Below are 27,471 nucleotides of genomic sequence, written 5' to 3'. Positions count from 1 at the left end.
CCAGTGATGCTTCCCTTTTCCAGAGAATTCCTAAGCTGGCAGGGTGATGTTGCACCCAGAGTCAGGGCAGGGCTGGCAGGCCCTGGGGTCAGGTGTCTGCTCTCACTGAAGTTAAGACTTCCTTGTCCTGGAGGGAGCTGGGGGGGCCTGAGCTACTTCCTGGGGAGAGGTCAGTGGCCCTTAAGACTCTGGTGGCAGGAGGGCAGCCAATCCTTCCATCACAGGCCGGCTCCTCCCCAAGTGGGGAGCAGAGCTTCTGATGTTCCCACCTCCCCCGGGGCCATGAGGAGGGCAGCAGGGCCCCCGAGGAGGTGAGAGCAACTTGAAGGTAAAATCATGGAGGCAGCAGCCTCGGGCTCAGAGTGGAGACCTCAGGTACAATTCCCGTTTTCCACGGCCTGGGTGACAACCCAGCACGGCCAAATCCTGTCCCCGACAGGGAGCTGGATCAGTCCCAGACGCAAAGCCCTAGCTCCCTCAGTGGCAGGCACCACGGGGGAGCTTTGGGGCTGTGCCACCTCGCTGCCGCCTGCTAGACAAGAGACTCTTTGACCCCTGGGCGCACCGTCTGCCCTGGGGGTGGGGCGGGAGGGAGGGCTGTGCCTGCGGGTCTGACGGACAGGAGCCCCATGGCAGGTCTGGGGTCCCAGGTCGAGCCCCTCCCCTCCCCCTTGCTCTGCACACCACTGTTCCCGTTCTCAGGGTCATACATCTTGCTCATGGTGTCAGCAATCAGCCCCTCCTTCTCAGGGGCTGCGTCCCCGCTGCTGTCCTGACTGTGGCGGTACATGTAGGAAGCCTGCTTCACGGAGCGCTGCAGCAGGTGCCGGCGGTAGGCCCTCTGGATCTTGATGGCGCACACTTCCTCGTGCTTCCTCTTGAGGGTGGTTGTGATGGGCTCGTAGGAGACCTTGGATGGGTTGGCAGCCATGAACTTCTCCTCCATGGTCTCCTTGAGGGAGTCCATCTCCCCAGAGTCTCCCAGGACCTCTTTGGTCAGGGCAAAGAGGATGTCCAGGCAGTGGATCTTGTCCCCTGGCACCATGGGCAGGTCCATTGTGATGAGCTTGATCTTGTTGGGCTTGGCGATCCTCAGCGGCTCCTGCAGGGTGTCCACGAAGTCGGAGAGGCGGCTGTAGTCGATGAACTGCGTGGCGTCGGGGTCAAACTTCTCCCACGACTCGTAGAACATCTCGAAGTCATCCTCCCCGAGGGGCTCACTGCTCTCCTCCGTGGCCACGTTGAAGTTCTCCAGGATGATGGCGATGTACATGTTGACCACGATGAGGAAGGAGATGATGATGTAGCTGCAGAAGAAGCAGATGCCGATGGAGGGGTTGCCGCAGTCACCCCTGACGCTGGTGCCCGGGTTCTCCAGCGTGGGGTCACAGTCGGGGGGCCCGCTGTTGAGGATGGGGTTGAGGAGCCCGTCCCAGCCGGCCGACGTGGTGATCTCAAAGAGGCAGATGATGCTGTTGCCGAAGGTCTCAAAGTTAAACATGTCGTCAATGCCCGACTCCTTCTTGACGTAAGCGAAGTTGGACATGCCGAAGATGGAGTAAATGAACATGACCAAGAAGAGGAGGAGGCCGATGTTGAAGAGGGCGGGCAGTGACATCATGAGAGCAAACAGCAGCGTCCTGATGCCCTTGGCCCCTCGGATCAGCCGTAGGACGCGCCCGATCCGCGCCAGGCGGATGACACGGAACAGCGTGGGTGACACGAAGTATTTCTGGATCAGGTCAGAGAGTGCGAGGCCTGCAGGGAGGAAGCGGTGAGGACTGCCGCCCTCAGGGTGGGCGGCTGGGTCGGGGAGCAGGGGGCACGCGCGGCTCAAGGGGGCCCAGCCCGCTGGGCTCTTCCCCAGGAAGGAGCAGGAGAAGCTCACCGCTCAGAGCACAGCCCGAATGGCCTGACCCATTAGGCTCTCCCAGGGGTCTTGGGGCCTGGGCTCCGTCTTTGCCCTGACACGGCTGCATGGAGGTGGGATGTGTCAAAGCGAATGGTGGTAGGCCTATCGCTAAGGCTGTTTGCAGATGCCATGGATGAGAGGGCGGGGGAGGACAGCTCTGGGTGTGCGACTTCAGGCGTGTCACCTAATTGGTTTGTGACTCAGTTTCCTCGTCTGTAAAATGGAGGTGACAACAGTACCAGCCTCAGGACGTTTGTTAGGAACAATCAGTGAGCTAATGCCTGTGAAGTGCATAGCACAGTGTCAGGCAAATAGTATATGACTGATAAATGATAGCTAGTTACTATCACAATTACACACAGCTCTCCTGTGTGTAAGGATACTGGAACCATCTTCTTATGTTTTTCCCGAAGCACATGGGCACCTGAGTGTGCATCCACTGGACAAGTAAATGTTTCCCAGGCGTAGTCACGCGTGTGAAGGTGACAGGTTGCCTGGGAGCCCACCGTACGTGCTTTAGCGCATTAAGTGTAGACACCAGGTGCACACGCACGTGTGTATGTGTGAGTGTGAGTGTGAGCACGGCAGGTGCATGAGCAGGTGTGTGTGTGGACACGAGGATGGGAGCACCGGGCCTTCCTGAATGACTCAGCCCAGCCTGGCCCTGCTCACCCACAATGGACAGGATGACAACCACGAAGTCGAAGATGTTCCAGCCGATGGTGAAGTAGTACTGGCGCAGGGCCAGCATCTTGAGCACGCACTCGCCCGTGAAGATGATGATGAAGATCATGTTGACGTTGTAGAGGATGTCCACCTTGAGCTGGCTCTGGTCATCCGTCTCCACCATCATGGTGACCATGTTGAGGCAGATGAGCATCATGATCGTGATGTCGAACGCCTGCTTCGTCACCAAGTCGTACACCATGCCCTGGATCTTGTTCTGTAGCAGGGATGGCAGTGCGGGGATGCACGCGGAGGGGTGTGGGGGGCAGTGGTCAGGGCAGGACGCGGACCGGCAGAAGATGCAGGTGACACGGCAGAAGACACGACAGCATGACAGGGAGGGAGAGAGAGAGAGAGAGAGAGGAGGTGTCAGGTCTTGTGGCGGAGTCGGCCAGGGCAGGGGCGGCGAGACCCATGAGAACAGGCCAATCTGTGGGGTCCGTGGGCATCCTTCCTCACTCTGGGACCCTTCCTCCCGTCAAGGTCCCCCAGCAACCCCTCATCCTTCTCCTGAAGTCATTGCTCACTGGGGGGCTGCCTGGACATCCTCTTCCTCCCCGTTCCAGGGGCCCTTGCCCCAGAGGCCACCAGCTGAAGAGCTGACTGGACACTGGGGAGCCGTGCAGGGCCAGGCGAAGGGTAAACCAATGACCGGAGTTTATCAGGCAGCTGCTGCTTGGGTGTAAAGTGTCTGTACAGTTACAGAGAGGCGCCCCTCCCGGCAGGTGGACCCAGCCTCACGCCAGGGACACAGCCTGGTGGGCAGAGCGCAGGCTGCATTTTGCCCCCTGCCCCCGTGGCCCCCTTAGGCAGAAGCCTCATACAGGCTGCAGGGGGAGGGGCCCGGAAGGCTGGTACCTGGGGCCGGGGAATTGGCTTCTGAGGCTTCTTGGAGCCAAGCTTCTTCATGGCGTTATAGTATTTCTTCTGTTCCTCCGTCATGAAGAGGTCTTTCCCTCCAAAGTATGGTGGGATGGGGCCCGTGAGGTTGCGGTGGGGGGTGTCCCCCTTCTCACCTTCTCAGGCACCACCCTTAAAGCCACCCACACCCCAGCAGGGGGGCCGGTGGGACCTGCCTGGAGCGGCCAGAGATGGAGGTCAAGGGAGGCAGGGGAAGGGGGACTCAGGGGTCCAGAGAAGGGAGGGGAGGGGACTGGGTGACCGACAGAGGCAAGGGGCCAGCGCAGCCTCACTGCCCGCTTTGGGCCACCTTCCATCAATGTCTCGTTGGGTCCTCAGAACGAGCCGGCATGGCAGGCGGCACGAACCTCATTCTGTACATAAGGAAACCAAGGTTCGAGGTGGCCACATCTCACTTGTCCAAGGTTGTCTGGTGGGATGTGAACCCAGCCTTGCTGAATCATGCCGCCAGCCAGCGAGAGCACAGCAGGTGCAGAGGCAGTGTTTGTGAATGTATGAAGGAAGGAGTGGACGAAGGGAGGGAGGAGGGAGACTGGGGAGGGGAGGGCCCGGGGAAGGTCAGGCTGGATACTTATCTTCTTCTTCTGCTGGTTGAAGTTGTCGATGATGACGCCAATGAAGAGGTTGAGGGTGAAGAAGGAGCCGAAGATGATGAAGATGACGAAATAGAGGTACATGTAGATGTTCACCTCGTACTGGGGCTGTTCCTCCTTCTGCAGGGGCCACAGGATGGGATGGGGTGGGCTGGGGGTACACGCTGCCTGCTCCCTGCTCTCCATCTCACTGTGGGCCCATCCACCCCCAGGCTGTGGGGTCTCGGGGGCTCCTGAGGAGGCAGCATGGGGTGGGGATGGATCTGAGTCCTCTCCCCTGGCTCACTCACCAGCCACATCTCGGGGGCCCCCACTCACCTCCCGGGAGTCCACGGCTGCATACATGATGTTCATCCAGCCCTTGAAGGTGGCCTGAGAGAGTGTGGTTGGATGTGAGGGGAGGGGGCCGCCCCCCGCTTCCATCATCCTTGAGTTTCCCTCCCTGCCCCCGCCTGGTCCTCCCCAGCGGCTGCCTGCCCTGAGCTCCCCTGGGGAGGCATCAAATAGAGACCGGAGAGGTATAGACACTACCTCTGGGTCCCACAGCCCTGGAAGCAGGGTGGGCGGCCCCCTAACAAGGAGCGGCAGGGCGCTCAGGTACAATGAGAATGCGGGGGCACCTCCATCCCAGCCTTGGGCAGGGGCAGCGGGTCACACTCACCACCTGCAGGAGGGAGAGGTAGCCCAGACCCACGTTGTCGTAGTTGACCTTGACGTTGAGCCAGCGGACCTGGCCCGTGTGCATCAGGCTCTCGCACTCGGACTTGTTGTTGACCTCGGAGATGTCGAACCTCTCGGAGGTGGTGGTGTTCACGCAGTAGTAGAACTTGCCGGCAAACAGGTTGACGCCCATGATGCTGAAGATGAGCCAGAAGATGAGGCAGACGAGCAGCACATTCATGATGGAGGGGATGGCTCCCAGGAGGGCATTCACCACCACCTGGGGGCCAGGGAGGGGGTCACTTCCAGATCCTCTCCCAGGCAGGTGGGGACACCCAGTCTCCTCTGGGACAGGGTTCCCACCCACAGTAACCAGGGGGCCAGGCAGGGTTGGGCCTTGTTGCTCAGGGAAGGCTTCCTGGAGGAGGGCCCATCTGAGCCAGGCCTGGGGGAGAAGTCTGCTGAGCTTTACTTGGGGGTGAGGGGATGGTAAGCAAGGAGTAGGGGTAGTGGGTTGCCGGCCTGGTGGCTGAAGAGGGCTCTCCGCTTGGCTGGAGCCATCAGCCCAGAGTGGAGGCTGGGCTTCTCTGGAAGCAGCCCGGCCACGGGTCACCGGGCAGGAGACAAACACTCTTTCCTTGGCCCCCATAGGAAACTCAGTCCCCGTGACCTGTTCCCCTGCTCATCTGCTCGCAGGATTAGAGACACAGACCCAGAAAAGAAGCCGAGTCTTTGAAGCAGCAGGACCCTTGGGACTGGACTCTGTGCCCTGCCAGCGGTGGCCACCCAGGCCAACCTCATTATTTCAGGCTGAACTGAATCTGAGAATTATCTGTTTTCCAGGAGAAGCCGTTCCATGACCTCCAGACAAAGTGGGTGGCACAAGCCCAGTGATGCCCAGGGGAGCTCTACTCCTGGCTGGGGCACCAACCAGCTGCCAGGTCACTTCCCCCTGGTGGGGAGGGGTCCCGGCTCCAGGGGTGGGAGGGCCCAGTGCTGGCTGGCTTCTTGCATGACCAGGAGGGAGCCCCCAGGCTGAGTGCACTGCTGACCTGCAACCTGCTGCTTCATGGCAGTTCGTCCCTCCAGCGTGGGTCCTAACAGACACCCCCCCTACCCCCGCCCCCTTGCCTGGGGAAGTCCCATTGGTCTTGCCCGAACCCTGTATTTACCTGTCACTTCCGCCCTCAAGGGCCTGAGGGAAGGGTGGGCAGGCTTGGAGTCCTGGGGGGCCCCAGTCTGAGGCTGGGGAGGGACACCTATAAACCCACAGACCTGCCTTCCTTCCTCTCCTCCTGCCTCGGTGCCCTCAGGCCCCTCCTGGGAGCTGCTGCAGCCTCTGCTGCCCCCAGTGGCGGAAGAGATGAGCGAAGGAGGGGGCTGAGGGCGGGAATGGGCACTTGGGCTGGTGTGGGAGGATGCCTGGGGACCTCCAAACCTGGACCCCTGGTGGTGGCCGGAGTACAGACACCCCCAGCCCCTTTCCAAGCTGTGGCTGCTCCCCGAGTCCTTAGCCCTACTCAGGGTCCCCCTCGGCACCCACCCTCATGCCCTGGAATCTAGACAGTGCCCTCAGGGGACGCAGAGCCCTGAGCGTCCGCAGGGATTTGATGGGTCCCAGCTCCGAGTAGCCCAGCCAGTTGGCCACCAGGCTGATGATGGAGACCTGGAATGGGAGGGGAGGGTGGTCAGGGAGTGCAGGGCCTCAGCCGCAAGGACCGCCTGGGATCTGGCGGCGGGGCCGGGGGTGGGGCAGACTCACATCCACGATGAGGAAGTCGAGCCAGCACCAGGCGCTGGTAAAGTACACCTTGAAGCCATAGGCCACCCACTTGAGCAGCATCTCCATGATGAAGATGTAGGTGAAGACCCTGTCGGCGTATTCCAGGATGGTCCGGATGACTCGCCGCTGCTCGATGTGGATGTCCTCGAAGGCCTGGGGGCACCAGCAGGGCGGGGTGGTCAGGGCCCGGAGGAGGCCGGGGCGGCAGCCACGCCCCTACCTGCCTGAAGCTGCTGGTTCCCAGGGGTCTGGCACCTGGGGCCAGGCGGGGGCAGACTCCCCATGCCCAGCATGCGGGTGAGCCAGTGAGTTCCCGGTGGGGAGAAGCTCCTCAGCTCCCCTTTCCCAGGCCTCGTAATAGTAACCCTCACTGGTCTGTCGGGGGGTTCACCTTGACACATCCTGCCCTCCCAACCCCCAATTCCCAAGGCCTTCCCCACCTGATCCCCGGTTGGGACCTGTCAGCTAAGGATGCATACGGATTCAGAGCCCATCTGTCTCTTTAAGAAAATTAACACAGTCTACAACACATCCTGGAAGCAGTGGTAAGTTCTTTAGGATTCTCTGGGCTCGGGGCTGCCCAGGCCTGGCCCCTGCCTCTGCCCAGTGCCCGGTCCCCAGGGCAGCGCCTACCAAGGCTCCACTGCTGAGTAGGATCATGAAGACAATGAAGGTCTCAAACCAGTTGTGCTCAACGATCTTGAAGCAGGCCCTGCGGAGGGTCCACCACATCTTCCCTCGGCCCCGGGAGACGTCCACGTAGAGGCAGGGAAAGCGCTGCACACAGGCTGGGGAGGGAGGGCGGCGGGGGCACCGGTCACGGGCCTGGGGGCCACCTTAGGAGGCACAGTCCCGCCACCTTCCCGGGATCCGCCCTCCCCCCCCACACAACCACATGCAGAGACCCTCCAGAGCACAGGGGTGCAGGCAGCCAGCACAGGTTCTAGCGCCGTCGGCTGTCCCCATCCTCCCCCACCTCGCCCAGGCAGCCTTCACTCTGCCACAGCCCAGGCCCTCCGGGCAAAAATGTTCCTGAAGGGCAAGGCAGGCCTCTCTCTGGCAGACGAAGCCGAGGAGGAGGACAGTCTTAGAGCGGCCACTGCTGAGCGCCTGCCTCGTGCAGTGCCGGCCACACTCAGGGCTCTGCGGGGATTCTGCACGGCAGCCCTCGGGCTGATGCTTCTGTCACCCGCCGCCCACGCTGCAGGGATCAGAGGCTCAGGGGCTGGGGGCATCCGCTGCTCTGACACCCCTTCCCGGCATTCTATTCTCCGGGTGCCGCAGGGCAGGGCAGGAGAGCATCAGAGGAAGAAGGCCCTGCCTGCTTTTGGTAATGCGTGTGTCCCCGAGATGTCCCCGAGGGGGCAACGGGCTGGGGCTGGGGCTGTTGCCGGCCTCGGGCCCCTTACAGGGTCTGCCGGGCTCGGGGAAGCACCCAGGCGAGGTGGGGTCACACACGCGGGCTGGGCCTCACCCTCGGTGAAGCACTCCTCAGGCTGCTCCCCCTCAGGGCTCTCCTCGGCCTGGTCGTCGGGGTCCTCCTCGGGGGGCTTGTAGTCGGCAGTGCTGCAGACGGAGGAGTTCCCGTCGAGGGGCTGCAGCGGCTTCTGCAGAGGCCACAGGGTCACGTGACCCCGGGCCCTCCCACAAGGTGGGGCGGGGGAGGTCAAGATGGGAGACCAGAAGGGAGAAGGGAAAGAGAGGGTGGAGCAGACTCATTCATTCATTCATTCAGCCCTGGATTATGCAGCCAGCACTGGGGCCTATGCAGAAGAGCCACAGGCCTTGGTCCTGCCCTTGGAGTGGGACAGGGATGAGGCCTGGGGAAGGAAGGGGGTCAGGATGGAGCAAAGCCCGAGCCTTCCTAGCCTCGGGGTCCGTTTGGCTGAGGAATCCAGAAGGGATGGAAACTTTTCTGCAGCCAAAGCTCCAGCCTGGGGCCAAGGGAACCTAGCGGGAGTGGGTCGGGTGGGGCGGCTGGTGCTCCAGCCTGGCCAGGCCTCTCCCACCTCCTCCCGGTGCTGCATCTAGGCCGGCCTCCTGCCCCCAGCCTGCACTCCTCATGGGGCCCCCTTCACGGCTGGGGGTGAGGCCCCTGAAGAGGAAGATGGAGAGGGTAGCCTGGAGGGGCAGGGGGCGGCTGTCAGAACAGTGGCCAGAAAACCAGGGAGGGCCTTGTGCCCAGTCGACAGAAAGGGAAACCGAGGCACCGGGCGTTAGGTTGGGCACGGCACCCATTGAGCCACTTGCCCTGCCCATGCACCCCAACTCCCACAGCCCCCTGGGAGCCGTACTTGTTTCCCCGTGAGAGCCCCCAGAGCCTTGGCCCCGGCTGCTGCGCAGCCCTCCTCCACCCGCACTCCTCATACCGAAGTTAGTGCCACATTTCCCTGGGTATTTATAGCTTGGCAGGCGCTCGGCTCCCTGGTAAGTCAGTGTGCCACGTATTTGGGGGGAACAAGGAGTCAAGAGCTTTCAGGGCAAAGTTTATTCAGGTTCTGGTGCCAGCGGGGCCCTCGCCGATAGGGTGGGGACGGGCAGGGGGCCCCGCCCTAGCTTATGTGCTAGTCCTTCCCCTGCCGGAGCTGGAGGGTGGGCAAGGGGGCTCAGCCTGAGCTTCTGGGGGAGACCACCAGGGCCTCCCCCACCCTCGCAGGGGAGGGGAACCTCAACCCAGCAGCAGGCCCCCTGCATGGAGGAGAGGGCGGGTAGCGGCTCCAGCTCCCAGCTCTCTGTTTCCCTTGAACCCAACCCTACTGGGCCCCTGACCCCTCTCCTCAGAGTCCCCAGCCCAGACCTGGCACTTTGGCCCACACTCGGAGGTTGGGACCAGCCCTCCAGGTCGGGTCTAAACAGAAACAGATAATAATGGCAAGGACTTGGCAGGAGCTTCAAACCCAGAGGGGGGTTAAGAGAGGCCTCTTGGATCCCAGCCCTGGAGCTAGGGTGCCTCAGGTGAGAACATGCTGTCTCAGAGCGCCACCTGCTGGGGAGAGGGGACCCAGGTGGAGTTGTGGGGCAGGGGTGAAGGGAGAGGCCTAGAGTATTAGGACAGGCAGGGCATGCCATAATAATTGTATTAATAGTAATAACAGTCACCGTTCACAGAGAGCTGACTGTGCTTTGCACACAGCATCTCATCTAATGCTCACAGTAATACCACAAGGTGGGTACCATTACCCCATTTTATAGATGGAGAAACTGAGGCTTGGAGAGGATTTGTGCCATGTTCAAGGTCACACAAAAATGTAGAGTCATGTCTGTCTGACTCCCGACCCCTTGATCCAGGCTCTGCGACAGGCTCACCTTGCCATCCTCAGGCTCCGAGAAGGTGTCTGTTTCCTCCTCTGTGGGCATCTCCAGGTCAGACTCCTCAGAGGCGATGGGCACGTGGATGGTCAGGTAGGGGTTGTTGATGAAGTTGAGGTGGTCCAGCTCAATGCTGCGGGGAGGGCCGTCAGCCAGGCCCATGTGGTTCAGGATATGATTGTCCTTCTTGAGGTCCTTGTTTTCATCCTCCTCGGGCGGTAGCTCCTTCTTCTCGTCTTCGGAGACACTTTCCCCAGCCTCGCCGGCCTCGCCGGCCTCGCCAGCCTCCCCAGTCTCCCCGAGGCTGAGCATGATAACCTTGGGGCTCAGGATCTTGCCATGCAGCAGCCCCACGAGGAAGGCTTTGGCGAAGCCGACGCCCCACTTGATGCGCGCGACGGCGATCTGCAGGTTGTTCATCTCGCCATCCTCGTCCGAGGCCGCCAGGCTGTCGGCACTGAAGGAGCTGAGCAGCAGGGCCAAGAAGAGGTTCAGGACCTGGGAAGCAGGGGGTGGGGGGAGCCTGAGCTCAGCCTCTAGGCCCCTGAGGGTGCCACCTTCAGCCAGCACGAGGAGTCTCAGGTCTCCAGATCAGACCCACCTCATGGTGGGCTGTTAAGAGGACGTCACCTAACGGAACCCTCACAACTGCTTGTGAAGGTGAGGAGTGCTACTGTCACGCCCACTTTACAGATAGGGAAACTGAGTCTTACGCACATGATAGGACTCTGCTGACCAAGGCAGAGGCAGGGTTCGGGGAGGCCCACTGGGTGACAGGGACTCTTTCTATGACTCTGTCCTCCACCTCCACTGCCAGGGGATGTGGAACAAAAAACAGGACTCATGTCTCCAAGCTTCCAGGACTTATCGGGAGCCTGAATCTTTTGAGCCTTCTTCTCTTGTCTGGTAAATGGGACTTTTAATAGACCCTGTGCTCCCGATACCCAGATGCATGTCCCCTGTTGCTGTAGAAGGGGCATCTCACCTACCACTGTTCACTCCCTTTTCTTCCTTTGGGGTTCCCTGCTCCACCGGGTTCTTTTCTCTTAGCCCCACTGAAAGGGACTTAAGAGGCTACTGGCCTACCCCCATCAACTTTATTTTCCAGTGGACAGACATTTACTGAGCCCCTCCCACTGTGTGTAGAAGCAAGTGGCCTCAGTTTGCCCTCAGCCTAGAGACAGACATTTGATCAGAAAAATACAATGCAGTGGGTATGCACAAAGCAGAGACTGGGGTGCACAGGTTTTGAAACCACGCTGCTTGGCTTTGAACCCCAGTTTACTAGCCGTGTGTCCTGAGGCAAGTCCTATCACTGCTCTGTGCCTCAGTTTCCTCATCTGTACAATGGCGATGATTCCAATACCTACCTCCTCACGTTGTTGTGAGGATTAAAAGGTCAGTACAAGTAGAGCACACAGTAGGCACTCAAAATTTGTTGGCTGTTATGTGTATGATAATAGAAGACTCTACAAGGTACAGGGAGGAGTGTGATTAACTCTGAGGCCAGCTCAGCATTTTATGACTGAGGAAACTGAGTCCCAGAGAGGTGGAGTGACTTGCCTGAGGACAAACAGCACAGTCAGAACTAGAACCCAGGTTTCCAATCATTGTACAACTTCAGAGGGCATCATTTACTTAGACTACAATGTGAATGGCTACCCCGGAGGCTACACAGTGCAGTGGCCCTGACTTCCACCAGCTTATTCCCACCCCAGGGCAGCGAGGAGGAAGGTACAGCCTGGCTGGGGTGGGGGTTCTGGCTCCTGTCAGCCAGAGGCAGGTATTACTCTGGGGGTCTCAGGGTGGGGCTGTATGAGTGGACATGAGGAAGTAGGGCCAACTGTACTACGCCATTTTCTACAGGACCTGAGTATCCTCAGATTTTGGAATCTGCAGGGTGTCCTGGAACCGATCCCCTGAGATACCAAGGGAGGACCAGAATGTGAATCTCCCACCCTTGGCCATCTTCTCCATGCATCTCACTGTCTGGCCTTCACCAGTGTCCTCCAAGGTCTTTTTGTTATTGTCTTAACTATCATGTTGACATAATATCTTTAAAATATATATATATAGGGACTTCCCTGGTGGCGCAGTGGTTAAGAATCCGCCTGCCAATGCAGGGGACACGGTTTCGAGCCCTGGTCTGGGAAGATCCCACATGCCGTGGAGCAACTAAGCCCGTGCGCCACAACTACTGAGCCTGCGCTCTAGAGCCCACGAGCCACAACTACCGAAGCCCACGCGCCTAGAGCCAGTGCTCCACAAGAGAAGCCACTGCAATGAGAAGCCCGCGCACCACAATGAAGAGTAGCTCCCGCTCGCCGCAACCAGAGAAAGCCTGCACACAGCAACCAAGACCCAATGCAGCCAAAAATAAAAATTAAAAAAAAATTAAAATTAAAAGAAAAAAAATGTGGTCTTAAAAAAATATATATAAAATATATATATATATATATATATATATATATATATATATATATATATATATATATAGTGTATTGTATATCTTCTCTCTCTGGGAGAATGTGCTGGGGGTATTCGTCCCCACTGCCATGTCTTCTAGCTACTTTTCTGCCTTTGCCCCCCACCAAAATTTACTGGTTTTTCTTTCCCTCTCTGGCGGGAGGTGTCCAGTTGCCAGAAACACATCTGAGATGGGAATTAGCTGCTCTCTGGGTCAGCAGGGTTTGCACACGGCTCTTGCCGGGGACAGAAATAGCTGCCTCAGGCAAGGCATGGGGGGTGGGTTGGAGGGAAGGGGGACTGACAGCAAGTTCCCCTGGGGGGCTCTGAGGGGTGGGTTCCCTATGCCCTGGTCATTTCCTCTTCTTCACAGTAACCCCGAGGAAGTGCCTGAGTGCCATGGACGCAGGGGACCTGGGTCCCCACACACCCTGGCGGGGTGCCCCGGTGCCCTCTGGCAGACACTTGCTTCCATGAGGCCTGGGAGGGTGGTGGGCGGGGACAGTGCCCAAGGAGCTGGCAGTGCCGCCCCCCCTTGGTCACTCTGCTTCCTTTGAGCAAAGTGGGAGAGCCACAGAGCTGGGCCGGAGAAGGGCATCAGGGTGGGTAGGTGTGTGCATCTGTGTGTGTGTGCACGCGTGTGCATGTGTGTGTGATGGGAGGGTGCGGGTGGCACACACACAGAGGCAGTGCAGTGCAGTGGTTCCAGACTCTGGGGCAAGACTGCTTGGGTTCAAATCCTGCACAGGTTCCTAATCAACCTCCCTGAGACTTTGCTCGATAAAACAGCACGGCCCTCATAGGGGGTGGTGAGCATTAAGAGATCAATACCAGGAAAGTGCTCAGAATGCTGAATAAACATGAATAGAGGTCAGCTGTCATCGCTGGTACTGCTGATGCTAACCTCATCATTGGTGCCATTGCTGCTGGTATTGACGCTGTTGCTACTGGAGTTACACAGACCCAGGTCCTAGTCCAGGCTCCGTTTCACACTAGCTGTGTGGTTCTGGGCTGTGCCTCCTGGAAGCACGGAGCCAACATTACCTGCCGCACAGGGTCGTCAAGAGCATTAGGGATAATACACGTAAAGCCCCTGGCACAGGAACCGGCACGTGGCAGAGCCCAACACCAGGAGTGTGATGCTGGTTGGTGATGGGTGCTGAATCCGCCACTGCTCCCTCAACGCCTGTAACATTTGGACCCCCCCTGGCCTCTTGGGCCAAGTGCTTTGTTAAGCACTTGGACGTGTGTCATGTAATCCTTACGACCACCCAGTGGAGTAGGTCACCACCCCCATCATCCCCATTTTCCAGATGAGAAAAACTGAGGCCAGAGAGAAATAACTTGCTCAAGGTTTCCCAGTCATCAAGTGGTAAAGTAGGGGCCTGAAATGTTTTTGAGTTTACACACACACAGACAGAAACCCCCTGCAGACCCTTTTAGTCACCTCCAGGCCCTTAAACTTGCCCTCACAAACTTCTACTCAGAGCCCGCTCCCACACACCCATCCCGAATCCTGCCCCAAAGTTCTGCTGGGACATCTGCCCTCACTCTCCATCTTCCCTCACTCTCCCCACTCCCTAAGACCCCCCCTCCCAGGAGCAACCAGGCTGGGTTCTGCTGTCTGGCTGTCCCTGGGGGCTTGGGACCCCCTCCCAAGGTCCCCTCCTCAATTAAGGTGACACCCCCCCCCCCGCCGCCAGTCTGCCCCTGCCCCCAGCCGGAGCTCAGCCATAGCTGAGAAGCGCTGACCCAGCAGCTCAAGGATTCCACAGGCCTTTGCAGAACATGGGGACGTGTGTCTTCCCACTCCCTGTTGCCCGGGGCAGCGTCGGCCACCACAGGGGGCAGCTGGGCACAGCTCTCCTGGCAGGAGTGACCCCACCCCGAGAAGGGGAGAAGCAGAGTCGGCAGGGTGCGGAGAGATGCCTCCCCCGGCCTCAGCCACAGAAATTCTGGTTAGCTGGACCATGGCCTCACACCCCGTTTCTCATGGGCCCCTGCACCTCCCTCCCTGCACCAGCCCCGCATACAGAAAGTGGCAGGATGGATGCAGCCCATGCCGTCTCCAGATCCTCCCAACGCCCATGGCCTAATTCCTGGGAACAGAGGGTGAGAGGGTAGGAGGACAAAAGGGCCAGGAGTTCCTGGTGCCAACCCCACACTGTGCCTTCTTCGGTCACAGTCAATCCTCCCGGCCACCCCCTGAGGGGCCTACCATTTTTCTTCCACGTGAAGTTAGAGAACTCAGCCAACCAGAGAGCAGTGATTCGTTCAAGGTCACACAGACAGCGGAGGAGCCGGGACTGCAACATGGGTCAGTCTGACTCCAGTTATCATGTTACTTTACCCAAAACACTAGGTCTCAACAGTACTACCCGCAGTGTGGTCCCTGTACCAGCGGCAGTGACATCACCCAGAGCTCATTAGAAATGCCGGTTCCTGGGCCACGGCCCAGAGCCGCTGCATCTGACTCTGGGGCATGGGGCCAGGAATCTAGGTTCTGAGAAACTCCCAGGTGATTCTTAAGCAGGTTAAAATTTGAGAGCCACTGAGTTAAACCATACAAAACTGCCATTTGGGGTTGGGGTTAGGTAGAAAACAAGCATCGGCGGTTTCACACAGCGTAACCTCATGGGAAAAGGGCCCTTCAACGACAGCCTGATTTAAAGGAAATAAAGGCATGGACACATGGTGGACACTTGGGTGTCCTGGGCGAGGGTGGGGGAGCCACCCAGCCGACCTCACTCACCACCAGGTTCCCGATGACCATGACCATGAGGAAGACGGTGAGGCACATGGCCTGGCCGGCCACCTCCATGCAGTCCCACATGGTCTCGATCCACTCCCCGCACAGGATGCGGAAGATGATGAGGAAGGAGTGGAAGAAGTCGTGCATGTGCCAGCGGGGCAGGTTGCAGTCTGCGGCGATCTTGCACACGCACTCCTTGTAGCTCTTGCCGAACAGCTGCATGCCCACCACGGCGAAGATGAACACGATGATGGCCAGCACCAGCGTCAGGTTGCCCAGTGCCCCCACCGAGTTGCCGATGATCTTGATGAGCATGTTCAACGTTGGCCACGACTTGGCCAGCTTGAAGACCCGCAGCTGCCGGGCAGGGCGAGGGCAGGGGCCGGTGAGGCCCGCGGACCCCTGGCCCAGCCCCAAGAGAGCCCCATCCTTATAGGAGAAAGAGTAGTTCCCTGACCAGGGATTGAACCCAGGCCCTCGGCAGCGAGAGTGTAGAGTCCTAACCACTGGACCACCAGGGAATTCCCAGAAAGAACTCTTTTGAACAGCTCAGCTCCCACCCACTGAGGGATGCAAGGCCTCAGTTTACCTCTCTATTAAATGGGGATGCTCACATCCTACCCCCTAATCCTCTTCGAGTGATCAAAAGAAAGAGTCCTTATCTCTTAAATATACAGGCTAAAGTATTTGCAAGTGAAATGAAATCTCAGGATTTGCTTTAAGATACTCCCCACAGAAAAACTGGGGGGACAGATAAAACAAGAACTATAGAATGTTGGCAGCTGTTGGAGCTGGGTGAAAGGTACACAGAGGTGTATCTTACCTTCTCTATACTTTTGTGGAAGCATGAGAGGTCCCTATGGGGTAGTGGAAAGGACGCTAACTCGGAGTCCCAATTCCACTACTGATGAGCTTCCTGAGCCTCAGCTTTCAGCTCTGCAATATGGGTTGAAGTCCCCACCCCACTGCCACCCAAGGTCACTTAGGAGTCAAGCCCAAATGTCAGCTCCTGGGCTGTCACTTTGGTCCTCCAGCAGCTCTGTGTGATAAGGGGGAGGGCACCTTTCTCCTTTTTTCCAGTAAGAAAGGTTCTAAGAGGCAGAGTGGCGACCAAAGGGCAGAGGGGGGCCTTACTTCCAGCCCTCTGGCTTCTTGGCAGTCTCTCCTCCCTTCCTCCGGGCATCCTCACCACACCCTTCCCCAGCCCGGGTGCCAGGGCCTCACGCACCAGACGGAAGGAGCGGAGCACCGACAGCCCCTGCACGTTGGCCAGGCCCAGTTCCACCAGGCTGAGGGTGACGATGATACTGTCGAAGATGTTCCAGCCCTGCTGGAAGTACTCATAGGGGTCCATGGCGATGAGCTTCAGCGCCATCTCTGCTGTGAAGATGCCCGTGAAGACCTGCAGGGTGGGGTGCAGCCCCCGTCACAGAGCCTCAGAGGCACAGGACCTCGGGAGCCTCCCACCCCACTCCCACCTCCAGGGCTCGAGGGGAGGGTGACAGAGCCGTGGGGGCGCAGGCAGTGGTACCCACGGCCCACAGGTGTGTGTATGTGAGTGAGTGAGGAGCGGAACGACCATGCCACAGGGCAGAGTGGGAACCACTCAGAGACCGGGGCCCGTCCGTTCCTGGCCTTGGGACTGTTGGCCTGTGTCACGTGACTTCCTGGGGCCTCAGCCCAATCATAATACTATTCAACACTCATAGAGCATGCTGTGGTTCACATTATGACCTTATCGGTATCCCGACCTCTGTGAAGTTGGGAGGGATGATCGCGCTCATCCCAGAGTTGAGAAACTGAGGCTCGGAGAGGTCAGCAGCAAGCTGTCGGTCACACTGCCCACGTAGAAGCCTGTCTCAAACCAGGTCTTGGGGTGCTTAGTTCAGTCTCCTGTCCCTACACCCTACAGCCTCTCTACCCTGGATGGCTGGGGTCCCAGGACCCAGAAAACCTTGGTGGCTTCGGAAGTCTAAGGCAGGGCCCCAAAGAGGATGAAGCGGAGGATCAGTGAGAAGCCAGAGCTGAGCCCCCAGAGCCCTGGACTCATCCGAGGGCTGCAGAACCTCTAAAGGCTCCCTGGGCACGGCCCCCCTCCTGCCGGGCACCAGCTGCCCCGGGTCCACAGCCTGCCCGGGCACATGCTGAGCCCCGCCCAGGAGCTGTCCCTGGCCGTAGCAGGTGCCCAGACGGCAGCAGAGGGTGGTCAGGGGGTGGGCAGGCGGCGGGCCGGGCCCATCACACACACCCCAGCAGCTGCACCGCGGGTCCAGAGCACACCCTTGCTCCTCCAGCCCGGCCTGGCCACGGCCGCCTCGGGCATCTCCGTGGGGTGGACGTGCCTGCCTCGCAGGCTGGGGAGTCCAGGGCCTGATTCCTGTGCTGCCCACCCAGTCCTCGTCCCGCCCCAGGCCCCGAATCTGACTCTTCCTGGGCTCCCCGCCGCCCTCAGCGGAGGGGGAGCATCTTGCCCATTCGCCATCCTGGAAGGATTGCAAAGGCAATGGGGAAGGGTGGGGCTGGGCTGGAGGAGGAGGCGGCTTTTTCCCTTTGTCAGGCTCCACAGGGGCTGGCAACGAGGTGATAATGCTCCTAATGGGCAGGGATAAGCAGGCGGATCAGTGTGTGTCGACAATAGCAGAGCAGAAAGGGCTGGAGAGGGGAGCTGGCCTGGCCATGCCGGAGAAATGGCAGCGGGCAGGGGGGCTCAGGGCTGGGGGACTATGCCCTGGGGCCTCCAGGGTGAGCTGGGGCCTCTTGAGCCTGGGTGCCCATGGTTCTACACCCCCACGTCCAGGTCCCTTGGTCCCTCTTAGTCCCACAGCAACCTCTGAAAGTGGAGAGACTTGCCATCCAGCCCCCCCATACCTCCGTGCTCTCACTCCCCCATCTCTGCCTCCAGGGCATGGCCTGGACCCCAAAGCCCCTGAAATCCTGATCATAAGAGGTCAAGCACCTCATCCCCATTCTATCTGCCCCCAAGTACCCTGAAACCCAAATTCCACATCCCATGGATCACCCCATGTGCATCCCTGGTACATCAACTCATGCCCCCGTATACACATATGCTGGGAAAATAACCCCAGCCTGTCCCCTTACGCCCCCTAATCGTGCCCCATATTTCCACACAGCCCATCGGGCCCTGTGGCCCCTCTCCTGTCCTGCACGGGAAGGACAGCCTCTCCCTCGCCCGCTCCCTACCAGGTTGCCCACGTTGAGCACTCTGTCAAATTGCTCCGTCATGGGGTAATGTTCCATGGCCATGAAGAGGGTGTTGAGCACGATGCAGATGGTGATGCCCAGGTCCACGAAGGGGTCCATGACGATCAAGTGGATGATATTCTTGAACTTCATCCACGGGGTGCAGCAGTTCCATATGAGCACTTTCTGGGAACACTTGTACCACCACGGTGGGCACTTCTGGTGGGCCTCTTCCAGCCCTGGGAGTAGGGTGGAAACAGATACCTGATGAGGATCCCCCCTCACGTGCTCCTTCCTCCACCTAGATCTTTGGTCCCACCTTCCAAGCCCCGCCCCCTAGAGCATCACACCTCAAGCCCCGCCCCCTCAGGGAGGCCTACTCCAAGCCCCGCCTCTCAGTGGGTCACCCTCAAGACCCATCCCTCTAGACACCGCCCACATGGCCCCACCCCTCAGCGCCCCACCCCACAACCCGCTGTCCCTTAGCTGACCCTCAAAAAGCCACACCCTCAGCAGCCTTACCCCAAGCTCCTCTCCCAGTGTTCTACTTCAGCTCCGCCTTCCTGGAGCTCCCCACCCCCTAACGCGATGGGGTGACTCCCATCCTCTGCCTATGGCCCAGGGCTGCGATCTCGGCTGGGGAGGGGCCCGAGGGCCCCCAGGGAGAGGCGGGAGGCCACTGCAGGGGGCTGGGTCCCAGTTCCACCTGCTGCTGGCCAGCGCCACTCAGGAGCAAACCGTGGTTCCCCCCGAGGGCTCTCCCTCCCACTGCCAGTATGCCGGCCCCTCCAGACTGTCCCCAGCCAGTCCTTCCTTTCCCACCAGGGTAGCTTTCTGGAAACATCCCCTGTTCTTGCCACTCCAGCTCTAAACCCCTGGGGCTCCGTAAGGCCCATGGGTGACGCTGCTTCTCCTCCTGGTCTTCCAGGCCTCTGCTGCCCATGGGGGTTCTCAGCCTGGGCGTGCTCTCATTTAATTACCACCGGAAATGGAGGAGGTAAGTATATTAGTGCCCCCACGTCACAGATGAGGAAAGGGGACTGGAGCCGGGGGCAGCCCCATAGACACCTGGGTTTGAGTGCATGATTGGGACACCCCAGAGTTTGGGGGCGGTTGAGCCGCACCCTCATCCAAGAATTAGTAAACCGGACCTCGCAAAGGCTGCAGATTCTGCTCTGGCAGCAACACCCCTAGCCCCAACCCGGGTGCTACTGCGGGTGCCCTAAACTGTGTCTGAGGCCCCAGACTTGCCACCACAGTCCCAGTAAGGACAACGTTGAGTGACCTCCTCGGCCAGCCCTGCCCAGCATTCCCTGGGGCATTCTCTGGCAGGGCACACAGACACCTGGATGCCCGTCACACAAGGTCAGCTGGGATGGGGCCCTCTAGAGGTTTGCAAAGTCCTCCAAGTCCTTCCTGGCACAAGGCGAGACACCTGGGGAGAGGACCCGATCCCTTCTATGTCAGATTTCCTTGCATCTTCCCTCCCTTGCTTCCCCCTTTCCTCCTCCTCCCTCTGTCTTTCCTTACTGCCTTCCTCCCTCCCTCTCATCCATCCACACACCCATGTCTCTTCCCATTCATTAATCTTTCAGCCCAGCCACCCATCCATCCATCCATCCATCCGTCTGTATGTCTATCCACCCTCTCCTCGTTACCTTATCCTAGTCTCCCACTGAGGCCTGGGGGGCAGCACAGGGATTTGGGGGAGTCTGTGACTCTATCTGGGCAGAGAGACCTTTGATGTTTAACTTTTACCCAGAAGATATTTGAGGAACAGGATCTCCAGTTTCCGGAACATTGGGCCTTCCTGGTTAGTATTATTATCCTGTCCTTCCCCATTGCCTTGGCAGCCCCCAAGGCCTCCCGGAAGCCCCCAGTTCCCGCCACAGCCTGGCCTTGCAGCCAGAATTGGGCCAGGGTAAGCCAGGACTATTTTTATCACGGCCATTTCTTCGATGCCAATATTAAGTTACTGTCCTGAAGCTGGGCCCAGCCAGGCCCTCCCGGCCCCCACCCCGGGAGCCCAAGTGGCCTGATGGGCAGGACAGGCAGAGTAGGGTGGGTATGGGGATGCCAGGCACTCACCTTCCATAGCATCTGAGACGCCGCTGTCTGCGCTGCAGCTGGGTCTCGGGGGCCCCTTCTCCCCCGTTGATGTGTCCAGGCTGCCGTTGCAGTCTTTGCCGTGGGCTGGGTCCTCGTCTGCCTCCCTACCTTCCAGAGCCTGAGCGGCCTTGGCCTGTGGACCAGCAAGGGTGATGGACATAAAGTCCATCGCTGAGCCATGGGGATGGACTAATGGATTCTCAGAGCTTCTTCCTGAGCCTTTCAGGCTGGGGGCCCCTCTTTTTGGCCCGCACCCAGCTTACTGTGGGCAGGGGCGGCAACCTCGGTGGTGGTGGGGTGACAGGGTAGGGACCAAAGTGACTGAGGACACACATCCTGAAGACCCTTCACTCTCTGAAGCCTTGACTGACCCTGCACTTCATGACATGATGGGTAAATGTACAGCTGCTCCCTGGGGCCTCATCAGGACCCGCCTCTCCCTCAGCCTGGGCCCGTACGCTGCCCATAAAGAATCATAAAACCATAGGAATTTGAGCTGGAAGGCTACGTCAGGTTTAACTACTCCGGATTCCTTGTTATATATGGGGAAACTGAGGCACTGAGCTGAGAAATACTCTTTCCACTGCTTGGATGCCTCCCACCCCACCAAAGCTCCAGCCTGGGCCTTCTGCCCCGCCCCGTCCTCTGCCTCGCAGGCCCTACCCCATGCCTCCCCCGACACCCCTCAGCCTGCCCAGGAGCACCCAGGCCGAGGGGCAGGGAGACCCCTGGATCCTCGGCCTCCTCCCCCTGAGTCCAGACCTTCCCCAGCTCCTCCTGCTGCTTTCTGAATTTCTCCAGCATCTGCTGAAACTCTTCTTCTTTCTCCTGATTCTCGGCCAAGGTGGCCTCGTTCTGCTCAGCGTATGCCATGGCCACCACCGCCAGGATCAGGTTGATGAGGTAGAAGGAGCCCAGGAAAATGATGACCACGAAGAAGATCATGTAGGTCTTGCCGGCTGCTCGAAGGGTCTGGGAGTCGGGGAGGGAGAGAAAGCGTCACATGGCACCCGCCTGCTTTCACCCACACCCATCTCCATACATCCATTGCCCAGATAGGTAAATGCAGGAGAGGGTCCTTCACAGAGCCAGGCAGTTTGAGGGCTTTTGAGGCAAGGTATGGCCACCCTTGGCAGGCTAAGCCACATTCTGGGGCGCTTCAAAATATATACTCAGGACCCAGACCTTCCTGGTCTCCTGGCTCAGAAAGCCCTGAGGACCTCAGCCAGACATCTTGAGATCAGAGAACCAGGATAAAAATTGGTGAACACGGGCTTTGGGATCAGCTTGAATCCTAGCTTTCCCGTAGCGCCTGGCATCTAGTAAGAGCTCAGCAAATAGCAGCTATTATTATATTACTAAATATTATTATTAACATCATCATGTTAGAAACATCACCAGGAACCAGAAGGCACTGTTGCTCCAGACCCAACCTGCCCACCTGCAAACAGTGGAAGGTAAATAATTGTGTATGGGCAGAGTTGGAGTCTAAGCTGCCCTACCGGTTACTGTGAGGCCTGGGAGTCTGTGCCCGGCTCAGATCTCAGCTCTTAAGGCAAATGAGGAAAAGGAAGAAAGGGCTGGGGCTCAGATCTGGGCAGGTACCTAGCGTCAGAGGGCTCTGAGAACCTATATGTGGGGGCATTTAGGGGGTACCATGGAGGGGACAGCCTTGTTAGGGGCCCCACCAAGCCCGGAGGAGGCTGTGGAGATGGAGGGAGGTAGCCGTGGGGCTGAGGGGCAGGGCGGGGGGCTGCTGTACCAGCTGGAAGAGGTTTTCCCAATAGTCCTGTGTCATGAGGCGGAAGAGAGCCAGGAAGGCCCAGCTGAAGGTGTCATAGCTGGTGTAGCCATAGTTGGGGTTCCGCCCGGCCTTGATGCACTCGTAACCCTCAGGGCAGCGCCTGGGGATAGGATGGGGGCTGGTTTTAGGGAGAAAGGAGAGCTCCAGCCTGGAGATAGATGGGGGGATCCCAAGAGAAAAATATCCTTCCGTCTTGTCTGCATCCCGAAAAATGGAAAGTGTTCCCCTCCTGCCCATGAATTTTCTTTACGTTTCCATCCACCCCAGGTCCTCATCCCTAATCATCCCCCATCTTCTGACAACCCTGGGACACCTGCCCTCCACCGCCCCCACCCCCACCCCTCCCCGCCAGTGTCACTCACCCAGCGTCGCTGCTGTTCCCACAGAGCAGGGCGTCATTGGAGCCTTCCAGGAAATAGAAGTTCCCTTTGGGAGTCAGAGGCCACAAAGGAAACATGTCACCACATGGACGCTGTGGGCACAGTACCCACTGTGCACCTGTGGACACATCTGTGTGGACCACACGCCCCAAATGGATGCTCTCTGGGTGCCCCTTCCCTCTCCTTTAAGGGCAGCTCCAAGTTCCAAGGTCTCTGGGTAGATACATTTTGCTGTCAGCTCAGTGCCTAGTGTGGCGTGCAGCAGGGGCACAGAGGGATACGGGGTGGGGGGCATGCATGTGTGTGGATGGGGCTACCATGTGCCTGTGCAGGACCCTCAACTGAAGGGGGGATGCGGCTAGAATCCAGGATGCCAGGTTGAAGAAGGGGTACCATTTTCTCAGTTGCCAGAAGGCACAGTGTGAAGTAAGAGTGGCTTTATGAGAATGTTGTCTTGTGCGTGTGAGCCTATGAAGTCTGGGTATGTGAATAGGATGCGGGGGCCTGGTGGTGGCCCTGCCAGTGTGCGAGCATGTGGTGTGATGGAGAACAAGGAGTACGTAGGTCAGGGACTATGGACTGCTGCTTTTTATAGCAGAAGCTTTAGGAGTTTCAAAGCAATTTGGCATTTGTTGTCACACAAACCCTTTTGAGAAAGGTATTGTTGTCTCCATCTTATAGGTAAAGATTCTGAGGGAGGGGGAGATGAAGTGACTTGTCAGAGGTTGCCCCAGCTGGTAAGTGATGGATTTACACTCAGGTCTTCTCCATGCTCTTTGTCGCACAAGGGGCTGCCATCGGGGCTGGGAAAGACCCCACTGGCCTCCCGACCCTCCGTTCTTACCTTCGTCATTGATGTAGGCATCCCAGTCAAAGGTAGAGTTGCTGGCCCAGCTCTCCTGGCTGTTCCAGGTGTCATTGCCGTACCAGGTGTCATTGCCGTACCAGGTGTCATTGCCGTACCACGTGGTGTTGGTGTCATTGAAGGGCGGGGGCCAGCGCACACACTTCTGCCGCAGGTTTCCCATGAAGAGCTGCAGCCCCACCAGGGCAAAGACACTCAGGCAGAAGACGGTGAGGATCATCACATCTGACAGCTTTTTCACCGACTGGATCAGGGCTCCCACGATGGTCTTCAGCCCTGATCACAGAGAGGGTGAGAGCTTGGGGCTGGGCAGGGCAGGGGGTAACTCACCGACTTAGCCCCTCCGAGCCTCTGCCTACTCCATCTCCTTCAAGCCTTGACTTACTTGGGGCACTGCTTGCCCGAAGCCTTCCCAAATTAGCCCCATCCTTCTCTGGTTACAACCTCCATCTGGAGCCTTGAATGGCCACCGAATCTCAGCCACTAGAAGAAGGGACTATGAAGACTTCACAGTGTGTTGCCCGACTCAGAGAGCAACACCCAGTCACACAGTGGAGCTTAATAAATGTCGCTAAGTCAGCACTCCCAAAGTGTGTTCCTTAGAACGCTCATCTAGCAAGCTGTGCCCTTAACAAAAGGGGTTCAATCATGTTTGGGGAAGGCTGAGCTCTGTAGCGCCCTCTTGGAGGGTCCTTGTGTAGATTAGCCTATCAAAGGCTCGGAAAAGTCCTACAGAAACAAAAACTTTAATGCCACGTTTCACCTTATTTGACACAGAACCCTTTCTCTCTCTTTTTTTTTCTTTAGTAAATTTATTTATTTGTTTATTTTTGGCTGCGTTGGGTCTTCGTTGCTGCGCGCGGGCTTGTGGGCTTCTCACTGCGGTGGCTTCTCTTGTTGCAGAGCACAGGCTCTAGGCGTGCGGGCTTCAGTAGTTGTGGCTCGCGGGCTCTAGAGCGCAGGCTCAGTAGTTGTGGCGCACGGGCTTAGTTGCTCTGCGGCATGTGGGATCTTCCCGGACCAGGGCTCGAACCCGTGTTCCCTGCATTGGCAGGTGGATTCTCCACCACTGCGCCACCAGGGAAGCCCCCTTTCTCTTTTAGTGCCTGTTAACACCCAAGGAACAGCAGGGTTCACTCTGAGAACCTCTAGGCTGACTTTGCAATATTGCATTCCACTCCTCTGGACGGGCAAAGGCATAGCCAAATCGTATGGAATTCCAGGCTCAGATTCCATCGTTTATGGAACAACCATAACTTCTTCCTTGGGCCTAATCAGTGTGTCTCTTGCTTCAATATTAGTTTATTTCTTTTTCTTATCTTGGTATGAAAACAGATGCTCAGCAGCCTCCTTATAAAAACCCTCTGAGCTCTGAGGATGCTGGAAGCATGGCACCGAGGGAAGGTATTGTGGCCTTGACTCAGGGGCCAACGTGCCGTGTGGCCTTCAGTAAGCTCTTCCTTCCCGGGGTCCCTCCTTCTTCAACTGCAATTCACGGGGGCTTTGGACTAGAGGAGAACTAAGGTATTTTCTAGCGCTAAGACTTCACAATTTCCCCTCCTCCCAGAGTCTGTTCTCCATGCCTTTTCAGATCATCTTTCTCTCCTTTAATGAACCTTCTCCAGTTTCTCCACATGCTTTTTTGAGGGTCCGGATGATCCAGATTCTAGTTATTTCATGCTTCTTGATGCATTACTTTGGAATTGCCCTGGCCTGATTGCTCAGTGGGTATGTGGCGTGTTCATTATTGAGCCCACAGGGCTGGGACTTTCCATCACTGATTCTCTGTGTCTCTCTCAGGTGGAGGTCTCTGCTCTGCCCAGTCTGCTTATTTTATTGAATACACATACCCTGGGCCAGGCATTGTTCTAAGCACCTTATTGCTATCAAGGCTTTGAATTCTCATAACAACCGGATGAGTGGTACTGTTATTATGCACATTTCACAGATACGGAAATTGAGGCAGACAGGGAAGCCACTTACCCAAGGTCAAAGTTAGGAAGTGGTGGAGGTGGGAATTGAACCCAGGCAGTCTGGCTCCAGAAGCTGTGCTCTAACCACCTTGCTATGCTGCCTCTCAAAACCCATCCTCCCACCTGGGGCCCCTTCTCCTCTCTGGCCACAGGGGCCCCTCTGTGTCCAGGCTTTGGTGTGGGTCCGACACCACCTGGGACGGTTGTGACCCTGGGTCATAGAACTTGAGTGCCTGGTTCCAGGCCTGGGTGAGGGGGGAGGCCTGATGGCCTGGGCAGAGGGTCCCTGCTCCTCCCCAGTACCTGGGATGACTGTGATGGTTTTCAGGGCCCGCAGCACCCGGAAGGTTCTCAGGGCTGAGATGTTGCCCAAGTCCACAAACTCCGTCAGGTACCTGGGTGGGGAGGTTGGGGCGAGGGCTGTGTCAGAGCCGGGGGTGAGCGGTAGGGCAGAAGTCACAGGTTCTCCAGGCCCAGAATGAGGATTCCCAAGGAATCCTTGTAGTTGGGGTTACCGTGGAGATGCGGGGGGACAGGTCAGGCACAGCAAGTTTCCTATCGGGGCCTGAGAGGTGGGGAAGACAATGCAGGAGCTTTGCTGAGGAGTGGGGTTAGCAAGGGTAGCCCAGCTCTCCCGGTGGGGGCCCGTGGGACTAGGGCTCAGGGCTGCTGTGTGTGGTCATATGTGCTATGTGTAGGGGCACCGGGACAGCCTGCCAGCCAGACCCTGGGAATGGCAGCTCCTAGAATTGTGCAGCCCACTATCTGCAAGCTGGACCCACGGCCCTGCCGTCCACCCTCTGAGGGCTGGCCCACTCAGCTGCCCTCTCTGAGGCCTGGCCCCCTCCCCTCACCCTCATCAGCCTCAGGACGCCCTCGGGGCCCTGCTCACGCCATCATGATGACGCTGAAGTCCAGCCAGTTCCAGGGGTCCCGGAGGAATGTGAAGTCTTCGATGCAAAAGCCTCGGGCCAGGATCTTGATGAGGGACTCAAAGGTGTAGATCCCTGTGAAGGTGTACCTGGCAGGGAGAGGGCCGGCCAGGGCCAGCCATGTCACGCCTGGGTGTGGGTGGCAGTGATGGACCTCCTGGGAAGGAGGGCACAGAAATGACATATGCCACCCAGGGGCTGAGGACATTGGTGAGAGTGACAGTGTGTGCCATTCCAGGGTCTTAAGGTGTGTGTGGATGGGGGTGGCAGGGACAGTGTTTGTCTCCCTGGAAGACAAGAGCAGTTTCACTCTGGGCATCCTCAGAGTGCACACCCGGGACGGGCAGACACCTGGGACCGGGGCAACGGGGGAGCGGGAGACTTACTCCACATGCTTGGACCAGGAGGGCGGGTCGCTCATGGTCATGAACACGCAGTTGGTCAAGATGGTGATCATGATGAACATGCTGAACAGCGTCGGGGGGAGAGTCAAGGAAAGTGAGGGAGCAGGTGGGGAGGGGAGGTGCAAAGAGGGCCTCCCGCCCATCCCCGCCCCCTCCCTGCCTTTCCCCGCCCCTGCGCTCGCCCCACTCGGGCAGGATATGAGTGGATGAGCACCTTGATGGCGCAGCGTCTGAGGGTGCTAAAGGGGCTCAGCATGTAGAGAGCAGGTGTGGCAGAGAAGCGGAAGATGGCCTTGCCCTTGTTGAGCACGATGAAGGTCTGCGGCAGGGAGAGAGCTGTGAGGCCTGGGACAGGCGGACAGATTGACAATGGACAGACAGGTGGAGGGAAGCCTCCCAGGCCCGGACCTTCTTGTCACCGTAGTAGGGATCCAGGTCCTCCAGGGGGATGCCAATGACCTCCGGTGGGGGGTCCCCATAGATATGCGGCAGGTTCTTGCCAGCCTCCAGGTCACTGCACGGCTTCTGTTCGGGCCCCTCAGTCTCCATCTGCTTGTTCCGCTGCTTCCGGGCCTCCTCCTCCATCACCCGCCGTTCTATGGCTGCCATGGACTCCCGGGTGAAGGGGCGCAGGCTCTCAGGGCCCAGAGGCACCACCGTGGGCTGAGATGAGTTGGCCAT

The 27,471-nt window shown here is 58.4% G+C and overlaps 1 protein-coding gene across 1 annotated transcript; it reads right to left on the bottom strand.

Moving 5' to 3' along the window:
* Positions 1 to 532: 532 nt before the first annotated feature.
* SCN4A (sodium voltage-gated channel alpha subunit 4) lies at positions 533 to 27,471 on the bottom strand. The gene is made up of 24 exons (XM_068531694.1): positions 27,199 to 27,471; positions 26,991 to 27,109; positions 26,773 to 26,862; positions 26,347 to 26,475; positions 25,758 to 25,849; positions 23,461 to 23,757; positions 22,599 to 22,662; positions 22,195 to 22,336; positions 21,195 to 21,404; positions 20,412 to 20,565; positions 18,324 to 18,562; positions 16,351 to 16,524; positions 15,123 to 15,479; positions 9,902 to 10,402; positions 8,070 to 8,202; positions 7,229 to 7,383; positions 6,575 to 6,748; positions 6,356 to 6,478; positions 4,814 to 5,092; positions 4,471 to 4,524; positions 4,135 to 4,272; positions 3,497 to 3,601; positions 2,585 to 2,855; positions 533 to 1,758 (listed from the first exon to the last, which is right to left on the bottom strand). The coding sequence occupies exons 1-24, from the start codon at positions 27,469 to 27,471 to the stop codon at positions 533 to 535; spliced, it is 5,499 nt and encodes a 1,832-aa protein (XP_068387795.1).

This window comes from Eschrichtius robustus, chromosome 20 (genome assembly GCF_028021215.1).
Source record: "Eschrichtius robustus isolate mEscRob2 chromosome 20, mEscRob2.pri, whole genome shotgun sequence".
In the NCBI taxonomy this organism is placed as follows: Eukaryota; Metazoa; Chordata; class Mammalia; order Artiodactyla; family Eschrichtiidae; genus Eschrichtius; species Eschrichtius robustus.
This window is presented reverse-complemented; position numbering and strand designations above follow the sequence as displayed.

Excerpts from the sequence above, each read along its gene's own strand:
- SCN4A (XM_068531694.1), bottom strand. The coding sequence starts at position 27,471 with ATGGCCAACTCATCTCAGCCCACGGTGGTGCCTCTGGGCCCTGAGAGC. Across the intron at positions 15,480-16,350 it reads TGCTCCGCTCCTTCCGTCTG|CTGCGGGTCTTCAAGCTGGC; the intron begins GTGCGTGAGGCC and ends CCTGCCCGGCAG. Across the intron at positions 7,384-8,069 it reads TGAGGAGTGCTTCACCGAGG|CCTGTGTGCAGCGCTTTCCC; the intron begins GTGAGGCCCAGC and ends CTCCCTCCCCAG.